This window comes from Ostrea edulis, chromosome 2, assembly GCF_947568905.1.
Source record: "Ostrea edulis chromosome 2, xbOstEdul1.1, whole genome shotgun sequence".
NCBI lineage: Eukaryota > Metazoa > Mollusca > Bivalvia > Ostreida > Ostreidae > Ostrea > Ostrea edulis.
Genome location: NC_079165.1, coordinates 20,150,574 through 20,165,396, shown reverse-complemented (window position 1 = coordinate 20,165,396; position 14,823 = coordinate 20,150,574). Strand labels below are relative to the sequence as shown.

Genomic DNA, 14,823 nt, shown 5'->3' with positions numbered 1-14,823 from the left:
GACCCTTTTCCTCAACAACGGATTCCATTTATTTTGGAACAAAAAATGTACGTCTTCTTGTATTATTTTTCATTTCGGATTTCAAAAACTGATTTAAAAAACAGTTTTTTAAACTTCATTTTTAACAAGGAAATCGAATTTGGAGTTATTTTTGTGATTTTTTTTCCGTTTTAGCGATTTTACTGATCGCTAACGCGATCGTATATATATACTAAACCGCCTTTGGTGGCACACACTTTAGCGCCTTATTTTGGGGACCGGTATACTAGAAGTGTTCCCCGAATGACCAGTGATTCTCACTTCTAAATGCCGAGCGTTTGGCAAAGCAATCACTACCTATGTTTACGTCTTAGCTTTGACGTGGCCATGACATGACAACTCACAGTAGACCTCCCGGTTGCGAAGCGAACGCGCAATCAGTGAGCTACCGCGAAAAAGTGAACATAACAAACAGTGATCAATCTCATAACTCCTATAAGGAATACAAAATAAGGAATTGGACAAACACGAACCCCTGGATATACCAGAGGTGGGATCAGACAGCTGTTTCACTAACCAATCGTAGATAGTAAACCACAGGAACCGGTAAATTTGTAATAATAATAGTAACTTAAGGGTCTATACCAAACCATACCTCTACTAAAAAAAACCAACAAGGGATGGAGCGAGTTTTTACTCAAAACTTTCGATTCAAAATAACGCTGAAATTCTGCTTGTATCGCTACTCACCCCAAATCTTTCATCCAGTAATTTCAATATTTACTCCATTGATCCACCATACTCACCGACGCGTATCACCAACAGTACTTATATTTGGTAGTTTTTCGCGACCACTTTTTGCCTTATTCCCTAGTTTGTCCTGGTAGCCATGAACAATTTTATGTTTGAATATTGAAAAACAACTGATCTCTTGAAACATTGTCATGCAGTTATACCCTACATAAAATTAATATGTTTGCACGTACACGCACACGCACAATTTTATTTGATTAATGTAAAAGTAAACAAGCTTATCTTTTTAAAAAAAATTAGAGTGCAAGCGCCATATCTATTATCTATTATGCAAGTAGAGGTTGTATGAAATGTTTAATTAATGTTAAAATTTCTATTATAGTAATTTAAATCACTTAAAATGTATATATATTTTTAAAGACCTTTATTTTCCGCAAGTAATGTTTGGGAATTTTATCGGTTGGTTTGCGTTGCATACGTGATAGAAAGATAATATTTGCATAGTATAAGGAGGCGGGATAGTACATATAATACGCAACTTCCGAGATATCAGCTCTTCTGTGATGGAGGTACGGTAAGTGTTGTGTTGAACGCTTGGGTGGGTACAAGGTGTATACATATACTATAGACTAGCTATGTAAATACGGATAAAAGTCATGAAAGTGTAAAGGTTGCTTATATCAGTCGTTGGTATACATTAAACTGACCATATCAAGAATAATATTTGTTTGAATTAGGCCATTAGATTAAATATGAAATCATTTTTTATTTCCTCTGCACGAGTGATATTTTAATCAAAGAAAAATGGTGATTATCGATTTTTGTTTGAGATAATTTATTATCAAATACTAATAAACTTCCTAATATTGTGTGTCCCTGCAGATTGGGTGGTTGCATGATGTCTGATAATCGGCCTTAAGGCAATATATGAAGGCAGCGATAAGCATTTGTACCCATCGCGTGTGGACGATAGTATATTTTGCGTCCCACTGTGCGTAAGAGTTCCACAAAGGGAGAGAACTATTGGGCAACTCGGAAATTGCGTATTGCATTGTAATACATTAATTACCCAAATACATGTACCTCACAAATAATGAACTTAAACACAATTACAGTGAATACGGACACGTGTGACTATAAACACAAGGGGGAGAAGTGCGTGTGTGAGGGAAGGGGGCTACATGTTGCTGCATGATGTACGTGTCTAGAGATCGATGTATAAATTTTGATTAATTACATCATTTCATAGCAGTCGGTTGTTTTAATGACTCGAGAAAATCTCGTAAAGTAAATCTCCACATAGAGTCTACGTGCATACGATTTAGGAAATTTACTTTTTCTTTTTTTTAAATCCGCTACTAAACATCAGAAATTTAATCGAAGTCATGTTTTGGTACTAGGGCGTTCACTTGCAACATTCTAAAAGATAATCTTTAAATCAGACAGATATTTTGTATCAGAAATGAGTCGTCTTTAGCAGTCACTATTTTGTATACAAGAGTTGCCCAAGTGATGCATAATTTTCGTAACCTCTTTTTCTGAAGAGTTCCAAAATTTTCTAGTTCCGATATCCCGTATTATTAGTTGTAAATAAATCTTATTAATTGTTTAATTGCTTTTGTTAGTAAATTATGCTGCTTTAATGGTAATTCTGACCAACAACAGCATGTACATGTATATTCAAAATCACAAGCTAAGGAAATAATCACAATGACTGAATTTTTTTCCCACAGTAAAATTAATTTTAAATTTAACTCAACCGAGAGAAGAGTTCTAAAAAGCTAGACGTAAATCGTAACAGTAATTATAAGTGCTACGACTACGACAGGTTACGTGAAACGCTCGTGGACGTACACGTCAAAGTGATCGTAAACGTAATTGTATACGTTTATGATCAACGATCGGTTAGTGAAACGGCCACCAGATGCTTAGGGAGAGAGGCATCCTCTGTCGAACGGCCACACCCGTCGTAAGCCATATATCTTGATCAGAGTCAAAATCAGTGTATAAAGAACGGCCTAACAATTAACACATCAGACAGCAATTTACCCAATGACGGGTTGTATTGGCAAATTAGATCATTATATCGACCATAGAATTTGCAAAATGTTGACTTCAAACAAGACAGTAAAACCTCTGTAACATCAACTTGTTTGTCAGTAGCCTGTCTTGATTTATAAACTGATCATAAGCAGAACAAGCTTTTTTGTGTTGAATTAGTTGGGAGACATAAACACCATATGCAGATGATAATGGAATATTGCTGTGTAATTTTCTTTACTTGATAAATAACATAATGTCATTGCCGATCTATCTATACTGCTGGGAACCTCGATGCATATTTTAGGTTCAAACACTATTTACGTCGGTTTCACAGATCTGTTTAAAAAAAAGGGGGGGGGGGTCGAAATATGTTCTAACAGTGTTGCGATCAGACGGTTTCTATTGGGTGGCCATATAACTCAGTTGGTAGAGCATCCGACAGATATTTAAGGGGCCCGGGTTCGAATCCTGGTCTGATCCGTCGGTTACAGAAGTAATAAATGATAGGTCTACGTTGTTTGAATGATTAACAATCTGTGAGGATACGTCTCAGATTCCCTGTTGGGCTATGATGAGAAGGAGGAGGGCGCCGTAGACGCAATGTCTGTAATGATTTCCACTTAATATACATGCAATTTTATTTAATCAATAACCAAAGAAAGTGTGTATGTTGCCACCTTTTTAAAAAGGTCAGACAAACAAAAGTATCTGTCAATGAAAATCGCACAATTTTATTAAACTTTGAAATCTCTAAGTAAAATTGTAAGAGGGTTTCTGGCCCTCATTTGGCCCCAGGACGAAAATAAAAAGTCCGAAAATTTATTGCTCATCTACAGGACACTACCAATCATGTCCTTAAATATGATTTGACTAATGTATAAATTGTAAGTGGAGCTCTGGAAACAGGGGTTTTAAAACAAATTCTTTTAGGAAAAAAAATCTCTTTTTCGTCCCCAGTTAGCCCCCAGGGTGAAAATAAAAGTTCCGAAACCTTATAGTATTTACATTTACGTATGTACAAGACACTACCAATCATCTTTCAAAAGATGTTCGGCTAGCGCTAGTGCGTAAAATGTATAATAATAAAATAAAAAATCAATATATGCACCTAGGGGTGCATAAGCCGAGTTGTATGGGATACATTGTAAAGTCAGAAATGATGTGTCATATATATAATTGTGAAGAACTAATTCCAGTTTTAAACATTTCAAGTTACTGTCCAGAAACCATATTTGTCTGAAGTTTTCAATCTATTTTTGGTCACTGTGACCTTGACCTTTGACCTTTTTTCTGCAAAATCAATAGGGGCCTTGCTTTGCTGGTATCCAACAATATAACCAAGTTTCATTTGATTCAAATTAAAAAATTTCAAGTTATTCTCCGGAAACTAATTTTTTTTTTTGAATTTTAAATCTATTTTCGGTCATTGTGACCTTCACCTTTGACCCATTTTCTCCAAAATCAATAGGGGTCTTCTTTACCTGGTACATAACAACATCTTTAAGTATCATTTGATTCGGATTTAAACATTCTGAGTTATCATCCGGAAACCAAATTTTTCTGAAATTTTCATTCTATATCGGTCACTGTGATCTTGACCTTTGACATTTTTTCTCCAAAATCAATAGGGGTTTTCCTTATCTAGTACCCAACAATATATCAAAGTTTCATTTGATTAGATTGTAAACTTTTCGAGTTATCATCCGGAAACCAATTGTTGACGCCCAACCGCCCGCCCGCGCGCCCGCCCGTATCACCAAACCAATAGCCGAGTTCAACTTCGTTGCAACTCGGCTAAAAATTCATGTGATGAAGAAATAAAATTGTTGGGCTTTACAATTGATTTTAAACTTTCTTTCAACACACATATTACCAATATTTGTAAAAAGGCAGCAAGGCAATTAAATGTTCTTAAACGAATAGGCAAACATCTTTGCAAATTAGGTAAATTAACCATATATCATTCATTTATTATGTCAAATTTTAGTTATTGCCCGTTGACATGGCACTTCTGCACTGAACAAAACACCCGAAAATTTGAAAAGATTCAGGAAAGAGCTCTTAGGTTGATCTATGGTGACTATAAAAGTACTTACAAAAACCTATTAAAACAATCTAAATTTCCTTCACTAAAAACCAGAAGAATGCGAACAATAGCTTTAGAAACTTTTAAAATTATCAACAAAATGTCCCCACTTTTTTTTTTTTTTTTTTTTTTTTTTTACAAGATCTAGTTGTTATAAAAAAAACATTCATACAATTTTAGATATACAAATACAGCGGAAGTATCATAGGCGTAGCTTGGGTTCGAATATTACCGAGGCAGGGGGTCTGGGGGCGCAGCCCCCCAGAAGCTATCGACATTTTAACAACGTAAAAGGTGTGTTTTTTTTTTTACCGAGACAGCTGCCTCGGTTGCCTCAATGGAAGCTACGCCACTGAGTACCAAGACCTGGAACAACCAGGTATGGGATTAAATCTTTTAGATATGAGGCAGCAAAGCTCTGGAACTCTTTGCCAAACGAAGCAAGAAATATTACATCATATAATCTATTCTCAAATTATATTCAAAATTGGTGTGGGAAATTAAATTGTAAATGCAGCTCATGCAGATTCCAGCCTCTCCTGCCTAAATCTTAAAGTTTTGATCTAACTTCTAACTATGCTTCTAAGCTTACATGTACAAATTTAACTGTATTATTTTTACTCCGCTCTGTCTCTTAGGTATGCATATTTATTTAGTCTATGAATATATCCATATTTTTATGTTTGTGTTGCAAACTGTTTTCAGTGCTGCATGAGCATCTTAATATAGCTAGTCCCTGTGTATATATATGCATGACTTGTGATGTCTGTATACATGTATGCGTCCTGTTTTATTTCAAATTTCTGTTTTTATGTCTATGCATACAATTATATATCATTAGTGCTTTGTGGGTTTTTTTAATGCTATATAGTCGGTTAAAGAGCTCTTAGCTCATGTTTATTGTTACCTGTATATAGTTCCGACTTTAAATAAAAATTACTTACTTTTATACCTGAACTTTCTATATAAAGTGCAAGAATATGACAAAAAATAATGATCATTGTCAAAAACGTACAGGATCTGTCCTTGATTTCAATGATGTTAAGTCAAGGTCATTTAGCATCCTTCAAGTGAAGCGATAAAACTTCGGATGTTTTTTAGCTCATTTTTTTTTTTTTTTTTTTTTTACATAGGGGTCCTTTATGATGGAACCATACTCCACTTTGTATGTGACGAATGCTACATGCATGTAGGTGTCTGCATTCCTGTGGGCAGATTTGTAAATTTCGCCGCATTAATAGCTTCGAACTTGTTTTCTTTGTAAGCTCCTGAGCTTTTGAGCACAAGTGTACACTATGCTACAACTAAATATTTACTGGTTCAATACTAATCCCATTGGTGCAAACATATTACACATCTATTACTGAACCATATCCAGTTGGAAAAAAAATGTGTCAATTCAAATTTTGAAAGGGTTTTGCAGTGACTATATTTTGTGGCGGAAGGATTGATTAATAAAAAAGTTCTAAATCTGCGAGATATTACAGTTTCTGTTAACGTAGTTCCACACTCCTGTGACGTCATAAGATTTTGCAAAGTCATTGATTTAATGACTGGAACATAAATTTTGTTGGAGACTTTTTCAATAGTTATTTTTAAAAAAATTTGTTAGCCATGAAATATTTCAAAAATCTTAGTTATGTTTGAATAGTCAATGATATGTTTCAAAATATTGAATCCAAGGACAATAACTCTGTTTTCATTAAATTATTTATTAAGTCCATTATGTGATAGATTTCCTTTATTTTTCACAAACATTTTACCAAGGTGATAAGGAATCATTAGCTGTGTCTTTTCATGAAATTACATAAAATTTTAATTCGTGGGTGATTTTGAATAGCTCAGCTGTATGGTGCCAGACTTCGTTTTTTGATGGGGGTATACATACTCTAGAAGCTATAAATTTGAAATTATTAAGGAAAGGTATGAATTTTTTTTCATAAGTAACTGTAACAGATGTACATCTACTGATATAAAGAGAAAAAATGATATGTAAACCATGCTATAAGGAAATTGTGTCCACATTTGTTCGTTTTTAACATTTTGGAGAATAACGCTAATTCAATAATTTTGCACTTATTATTCTATAACTTGATGGACATATTGAAAATGACATGTGTTTTAGTTATTGACATGTTTCCTGATAAATAAATGCAATTAAACAGATTTCATGTTGTTTTTATATTAAAATAACGACAAATAACTGTTTCCAATGAATTTCATAAAAATCTACATAGGGGTACACGACTTCAGTAGCGTCTGTAATGAAAATTGATATGGAAATCCTCACCTAATTTGCCTTTTTCATTACTCTGAATATTAATTCATTGATTCCAAACAAAAAAATGCTACCTAAACCCCAAAAATCCAGGACTAAGGACCCACCTTTAAAAGTAGTTGAGACTTGGAACTAGTTCAAATGTTGTAATTCATTTATTTGGTTGATATATTTTTCCAAACAGAACATCGATTCTTCAAAAAGTTTAAATCAATTTACCTGAAATTTTGTCTAAAAATTCAGTATATATATTTTATTCCGGAATTATCACATCGATTCGACTAGGTTTATATATTTGTATTTTACGAAAAAGCTTTCACCAGGTGGCGCAACTGTACTTCCTCTTTTCCACATCATCACAGACTTTCCAACATGGTAAGATTGTAGTGTTCGTTTTCGATTTTAAAAATAAATGAGTGAAGGTATTAAGTAGTCTCAAATTTCTAACAAAAACTACGTTTTACGTTTAGTTAATTATAGCATTCGTGGTTTTTAGTAACAGAAAATGGTCCAGTTTTAGGGTTCCATATTTTAAGTTTAACAAAAAAAAAGGGAATGTTCAACGTTCTGTTGTTTTATATGGATATGTTATGAGTTAGAGGAGCTACAGTGCCACTCATAGTAAAAACTGTATATTTATTGCGCACGAAAAGCTGCGCTCGGTTCTAGGTTTATTTCTCCAACTTCTTACACAATCTACCCAAAAGCACGAAATGAAAAAATTCCTCAGACATTTATCAACTACTCTTGTCCCTTCACTAACCTTACAAATGTTTACGAGATCTCACTTACAAGTAAACATGGCTGTCGATAGGCGAAGATTTCGAACGTATGACTTTCCGAGACTGATCAGAGCCATTTAAAACATTTGTAAGGTTTGTAAAGGGACGAGAGTAGTTGATAAATGTCTGAGGAATTTTTTCATTTCGTGCTTTTGGGTAGATTGTGTAAGAAGTTGGAGAAATAAACCTAGAACCGAGCGCAGCTTTTCGTGCGCAATAAATATACAGTTTTTACTATGAGTGGCACTGTAGCTCTCCGGTCTGTCAACATAATTTTTTTCGGAGATCTACAGTTCTGCAGCTAGAGTTAGAGATACTTTTTTGATGTTTTTACGAGAGTGTTGCACTTATGAAAATATTAAAATTCTGTTTCGAGATTAAAAAGAAAAAAGAGGGTCCACATCATCCACATTCATTGTGACATTGAACAGTGTTGAAGGCATTCAATGTTCTGTTTATTACATTTACAAATTTGTTGTTGCTTTCATTACAGAGGATATGCAAAATACAGTTCTAATGCTGTTTGTCACTGATAAACTAGATATTTATAACAGTATAACTTTCATTTTCATAGCTGAGATAGCACCTGTTCTGTAAAATATAACGAGTTTACATTACACTTCACCATTTTCAATATTAATATGTCAAGCTGCTGCTTGGTTTTTTTTGTTGTTGTTTATTTTGTTTTGTTTATGAAAATGCTCTGATGTACATTTCAAATTACACTTTTATTAATTGAATAGGTAATTAATGAGTACCGTTGAGTGGATGTATTTTAAGATTGATATTGCTGTTGTAATAGTTTTAAGATCTGAAAAATGATTTGGTAAATATATTTGAAAGTGTACTTTTATCCTGTTCTATATGTTGCCCCATATGCAGGTAATGTGAATGATACAAAACTTTCGAAAAATGTTTTATGGTGTTGGATAATTTACAGGTAAGTTACAAAGGATGCTGAAAGCTCCCCCCCCCCCCCCCCCCCCCCTTAAAAAAAAAGGAGATAGCTTACGTAATTGGTGTGAAGTCGTTTATTATTAATTGCTATTTGTTTCAGTACAAATGTCTACATATTTGCTTATGTCAAGAAGGAGGTTGTTCATAAAATGCTTCGAAAAGTACCTTTGATCATGAGATATTACGTGATTTTGTCAATTTATATCTTTTGTGTTAGTATTATAGCAATCAGACCAGTTTGATTGTTGCTAAACTAAATCTAGCTTAGTTGGTAAAGCCACTGACCACAGGCATCTGAATTGTAAATAAGTATTAATAATTGATATTGTTTCACCATTTAGTAAACAAAAACATATATCATATTATGTGTTCATTTATAAATATAATGAATTTCAAAATACCCTATTACGTATACATCTGAGCGTATTGAATAGAGTATAATTTTAAATATTGTGGTCTCTCCTTTTTCAGCCAGCACCAGCAAGTTCAACATCAGTAGGAGCAGGGCGCAGCCCCTCATCCAAGTCAGTCAGTCCTCGATCTGGCGGAGGGTCAACAGTTAGACAGAGGTGAGGTTTATCGGATTTTAAATTTATTTCCCATAGGTTTGCATTGACGCAATGGTGTTATAAACGTGCTTTGTGATGTAAATTTTTTTCTTTACTTGGGAATGTTTTTACTCGGTACGCACGAAAATGCAGGACATTATTTTAAAATGTATAATTGTATGCTTTTTATGTGAAGCAATTTAGAGATTTTAAATACCGGTAGATTAGGTTTGCTATATAAATTTTGATATTGTTGTATTGTATAAATGTAGGTACACATGAAAACACAAACGAAACATGTATGATTTTCTTATTTGAAATAGGAAAACACCTTCTTCATCTGGTGGTGCCAAGAAAGCCGTTGCTGGTGGTGGCAGTGGGGCTGGAATGTGGAGATTTTACACAGAAGACTCACCGGGAATTAAAGTGTATGGATTTTAATGTTTCGGTCTTTGGCAATTTTGAATTCAGAAGGGCCTGAAGATGCTCATTTTGTTTCAAATATTACTTAGCTAACTTTTATATAAATTTATATATAGCATCTATAGAGTAAGAACATTATTTTTAAGCTCATCTTAGCTGAAAGTTCAAGTGAGGTTTTCTGATAAACTTTTGTCTGTCCGTCCATGCAGTACACTAATTTGTAGCACTTTCAATTTGGGGAGACATTTGTTTTTAACAAAAACAAATTATATTTCAACTTCAAGTTTGTTTACATCAGGGGCCCCAGGAATAGGCATCGTTGCTAGCCATGCTTACTGAGTCCAGAAGTATGTACATTGTCCCGTGGAGATCCGGGTTATAATAGGTCCTCAGTACCCCTTGCTTATCGTAAAAGGTGACTAGATAGGACGGTCCTTCAGATGAGACCATAAAAACCAAGGTCCTGTGTCACAGCAGGTATGGCACGATAAAGACCCCTCCCTGCTTAACGGCTGTATGTACTGTGCATGGGTCGTAATTTTGCAGCACTTCACTAGCAATGGTGACAATTCCGTATGAGTGATAGATTATTGAGTGGAGCATTATACAATATACAATCAACCAACCCTACCTCAAACTATGGCTGTATGATCACCGAAACTCTAGATTTTCATGAATATTTATGAAATTACACATTCATTTATTGACCAATCACTGTCATGATAACGGATTTCTATATTTTAATGGCTGCACTTACAGGCAAAATGTGTAGAATTTGTTTACAAATAATAAATGCCAAAAAGCTTAAGTAGTTCCACCCTCCTGTGACATAAGATTTTGTGAAATCAGTAATTTAACTTAAAAATATTAATCAGTGACATATAGGTCCTTTGGGCCGGGTGTAAAAAACTACGTTTATTGTAAAATTTCTTGTATAACTGTATCATTACACATGTGACTATAATAAACAACTTACTTATTTAGATTTATACATGATAGGAACACAAATTTTGTTAGATCTTTTCCAATAATTATGGTAAAAAATCTTTTTAAACAAGTCTTAAAGTTCTATATGAATAATCAGTGATGATGAATCCAAGGGCAATAACTCTGTTTTCATTGAATTCTTCATTAAGTCCATTATGTGATAGATTTCCTTTATTTTTCAGACAGTTTTTGTGAAATTTTAATAATGCTGTTTAGCCTGTTTAAGGAAAACCGCTATTTTATATGATTCTGTGTCTCACATCTTAAAAAAAAAAAAAAAAAGTACAATGACCTATATATGTTTTATTTGATTTTTTTTTTTTCAACTTTAGCTCTAATGTTTTGAAATAAATACACTTTCTATGCTTTTATTTGATAATGATGTCTTTATGGAGTTACGTTAGATGAAATCTGCATTAACAACAGAGGCTACGCTTGCAAATTCTGTATCAGTAAACTTATTTTGATTGGCTATTGTGACAGTTTTTCTCAATTGACAATGCTTGGATTGTTCTGCTATGAGCCACGTGATGATCTCTGAGAGGTTTTTTTTTTTTTTTTTTCATCCAAAAAAATTATGGAAGCTCCCCGATTGGTTGATATATGAACATAAATATTCATAACGTCAAGGGCTTTCTTAATCATAAAACTATGGCTATGACTTACTGTGAATGTAGACAATTGGCATGGTAATAATGATAGTGGTAGGGTGGGGTCACAAATCATCTCTAACCTTGTGTCCTTGACCTTCTCCAATATAGCAAGGTCATTTTAGAATAGTCTTGTAGGTAATGAGGCATCCTATGTTGTGTGAATTCAGTTAGTTATGTTGTGACTTTGAAAGACTTCTTTAATTTTGCTCATACTCTATAAAAATAAATACATAAATTTAGGAAAGTATGAAAATTGTGAATTTAGCAACCTCAGAGTTCAGGGTACATCCAAAATAATGATATAGTGTTATGTAACATATATTTATTACAATGTTTATATATATATATATTATTATTATTATTATATAAGTTTATTTAGAACAGAGATCAAATTGTCAACTTGTCTTTACAAAAAAGTCTTTTATAGTAGGCATCCTTGAGAAAAACAAGGGTATACAAAATATTCTCATCCTTTGGTTAAAGTATCATATTCATACAGCTTGTGTACAGAGAAAAATATGAGTGTGCATTTTGCAATATCATTTTTAAAGTTGTTCTATGAAACACAAAAAATTATTTCTTATAAAAATGGTGATACTGAAAAATTTGATCCCTTTGGAACAGATGGAACAAAAAAATTTCATAACTCTTTTTTGTCCTCGCCCCAACCATCCTCCTTGACTTTGCTTCTTAAAGAGTCTGAAAATTTGGGGTCATTATAAATGGAATGCTATTACATCTCTAAGTCTAGCAACTGTAGGCATTTTGCTAAACTGTCTGGGGGAAAATCCTGTGTCTGTTATAGATTAGTTTGTTATTGTGTAATTTCAGGGGACCAGTACCAATACTAGTGATGAGTTTGATATTCATTGTCTGTTATGAATTAATTTGTTTTTGTGTAATTTCAGGGGACCAGTACCAGTTCTAGTGATGAGTTTGATATTCATTGCCTGTTATGGATTAATTTGTTTTTGTGTAATTTCAGGGGACCAGTACCAGTTCTAGTGATGAGTTTGATATTCATTGCCTGTTATGGATTAATTTATTTTTGTGTAATTTCAGGGGACCAGTACCAGTTCTAGTGATGAGTTTGATATTCATTGCCTCAGTATTCATGTTACACATATGGGGAAAATACACAAGAGGATAAAGAGACTGCAAGAACTGTGGATATTATTCAACTTAGATACATTTCCAGTGAGTTGAATCAAAACTCATAGACTGCATAAAGATAAAACGAGGATTACAAGTCCTGCATAGGTTTCCTTATACATGTTTTATTAAAAGATATTTCTTTTGTACATTGTTTAAGATGCAGCATTTACAGTTATTATCATGATAAATACATTCATTGTTTTAAGTTATTTTTCAGTCAGTTTGTGCAAGAGAAGTTGGAAAGAAAGAATGAGAGATAAATATTTGGAAAATAAAAATTTTATAATTCTTAAATCTTGAGGGAGTTTCTTTGTTAATCTGTGTTTCATTCCTACACATGATTTTTATTCGCTTATCATTGAAGGGACGTATTATGCTATGTTGTTCATCTTTCCATTAGCTTCCTTGTGTTTGGCTGATAACTTCAATACTATAGAGCCAAGAATCATCAAAATTTGTCAACTGATGCATCTCGGGTTGTGTCATTGTGAACCCTGAATGGATCATACTGGACAATTATTTGGCTTAGAATCATCAAACTTGATCAGTTAATGCATGCATGTGTGGTACACATCGACCTTTAATTGCAATGATATGGCCATAATCCTTTTTTTCCCTTTTGAGTCCCAGAATCAACAAACTTTGTCAATTGGGCCTTGGATCATAATCTCTCCACCCCACCCCCACCCTTATCACCCTTTTATTTTGATCTGGGATAGGTTTTTTTCTCTTGTTTTGTAAATATGCATTAAAGATAATCCAGAAATGTTATTTTTCATCTCTGTCAAATATTAGTAAAAGTCATGTTATCAGGTGAGGCAGATGTCTTCTCTTCTTGCATGTTTAATCACAGACAAAACGATTTTTACTAAACCAAAAAAATTGCATTTTTGGATGATATTTAATGCATATTTACAAATCATAAGTAAAAAATGAGTGTCTATCCCAGACTAGGAAAATAAGTTTTTGGGGTGGATGGGTGGGGGTGATCATGATCTTTACCCCAAGTGCCTGTGATGGGTGTATCTGTAGAGAAATGCAGCTCTACAACATAGATTTTTTAAACAAGAGGCCCATGGGCCACATCACTCACCTGAGTCACCTTGGCCCATATCTGAAGACTTTCCATATATATTTGCATGTAAAACCTTAGTCCCTATTATGGCCCAAACTACCCTTTGCAAACTTGAATCTACACTATGTCAGAAAGCTTTCATGTAAATGTCAACTTCTTAGGCCCAATGGTTCTTGAGAAGAAGATTTTAAAAGCTTTTCCCTATATTTGTATGTAAAACTTTGACCCCCCCCCACTTGTGGCCACATCCTACCCCCTGGGGGCCATGATTTGAACAAACTTGAATCTGCACTATGTCAGAAAGTTTTCTTGTAAATATCAGCTTTTCTGACTCGGTGGTTATTGAGAAAAAGATTTTTCCTATATATTTGTATGTAAAACTTTGATCCCCCTTGTGGCCCCATCCTACCCCGGGGGCCATGATTTCAACAAACTTGAATCTGCACCATGTCAGAAAGTTTTCATGTAAAAATCGGCTTTTCTGGCTCAGTGGTTCTTGAGAAGATTTTTAAAGATTTTTCCTATATATTTGTATGTAAAACTTTGATCCCCTATTGTGGCCCCATCCGACCCCGGGGCCCATGATTTGAACAAACTTGAATCTGCATTATGTCGGGAAGCTTTCATGTAAATCTCAGCTTTTCTGGCTTAGTGGTTCTTGAGAAGAAGATTTTTTAAGTTTTTCCCTATATATTTGTGTGCAAAACTTTGATCCCCCCTTGGGGCCCCATCCTATCCCCGGGGGCCATGATTTGAATAAACTTGAATCTGCACTATGTCAGAAAGTTTTCATGTAAAAATCAGCTTTTCTGACTCGGTGGTTCTTGAGAAGAAGATTTTTAAAGATTTTTCCTATATATTTGTATGTAAAACTTTGATCCCCTATTGTGGCCCCATCCAACCCCCGGGGCCCATGATTTGAACAAACTTAAATCTGCATTATGTCAGGAAGCTTTCCTGTAAATCTCAGCTTTTCTGGCTTAGTGGTTCTTGAGAAGAAGATTTTTAAAGAATTTGCCTATATATTTCAATATAAAACTTTGACCCCCTATTGTGGCCCCACCCTTACCACGGGGGTCATGATTTGAACAATTTAGAAACTAC

The 14,823-nt window shown here is 34.0% G+C and overlaps 1 protein-coding gene across 1 annotated transcript; it reads left to right on the top strand.

Moving 5' to 3' along the window:
- Positions 1-5,223: 5,223 nt before the first annotated feature.
- On the top strand, positions 5,224-12,938 carry LOC125667615 (protein transport protein Sec61 subunit beta-like). Its single transcript, XM_056156387.1, has 5 exons — positions 5,224-5,240; positions 7,453-7,514; positions 9,350-9,447; positions 9,750-9,854; positions 12,552-12,938. Exons 2-5 carry the CDS (start codon positions 7,512-7,514, stop codon positions 12,637-12,639), a joined length of 294 nt encoding a protein of 97 aa, XP_056012362.1. The 5' UTR covers positions 5,224-5,240; positions 7,453-7,511; the 3' UTR covers positions 12,640-12,938.
- The last annotated feature ends 1,885 nt before the right edge of the window (positions 12,939-14,823 follow it).

Bases quoted from the DNA above. Each gene is read 5' to 3' on its own strand.
- LOC125667615 (XM_056156387.1), top strand. The intron at 9,448-9,749 runs GTGAGGTTTATC...TATTTGAAATAG, and splicing joins GGGTCAACAGTTAGACAGAG to GAAAACACCTTCTTCATCTG. The intron at 9,855-12,551 runs GTATGGATTTTA...GTGTAATTTCAG, and splicing joins GACTCACCGGGAATTAAAGT to GGGACCAGTACCAGTTCTAG.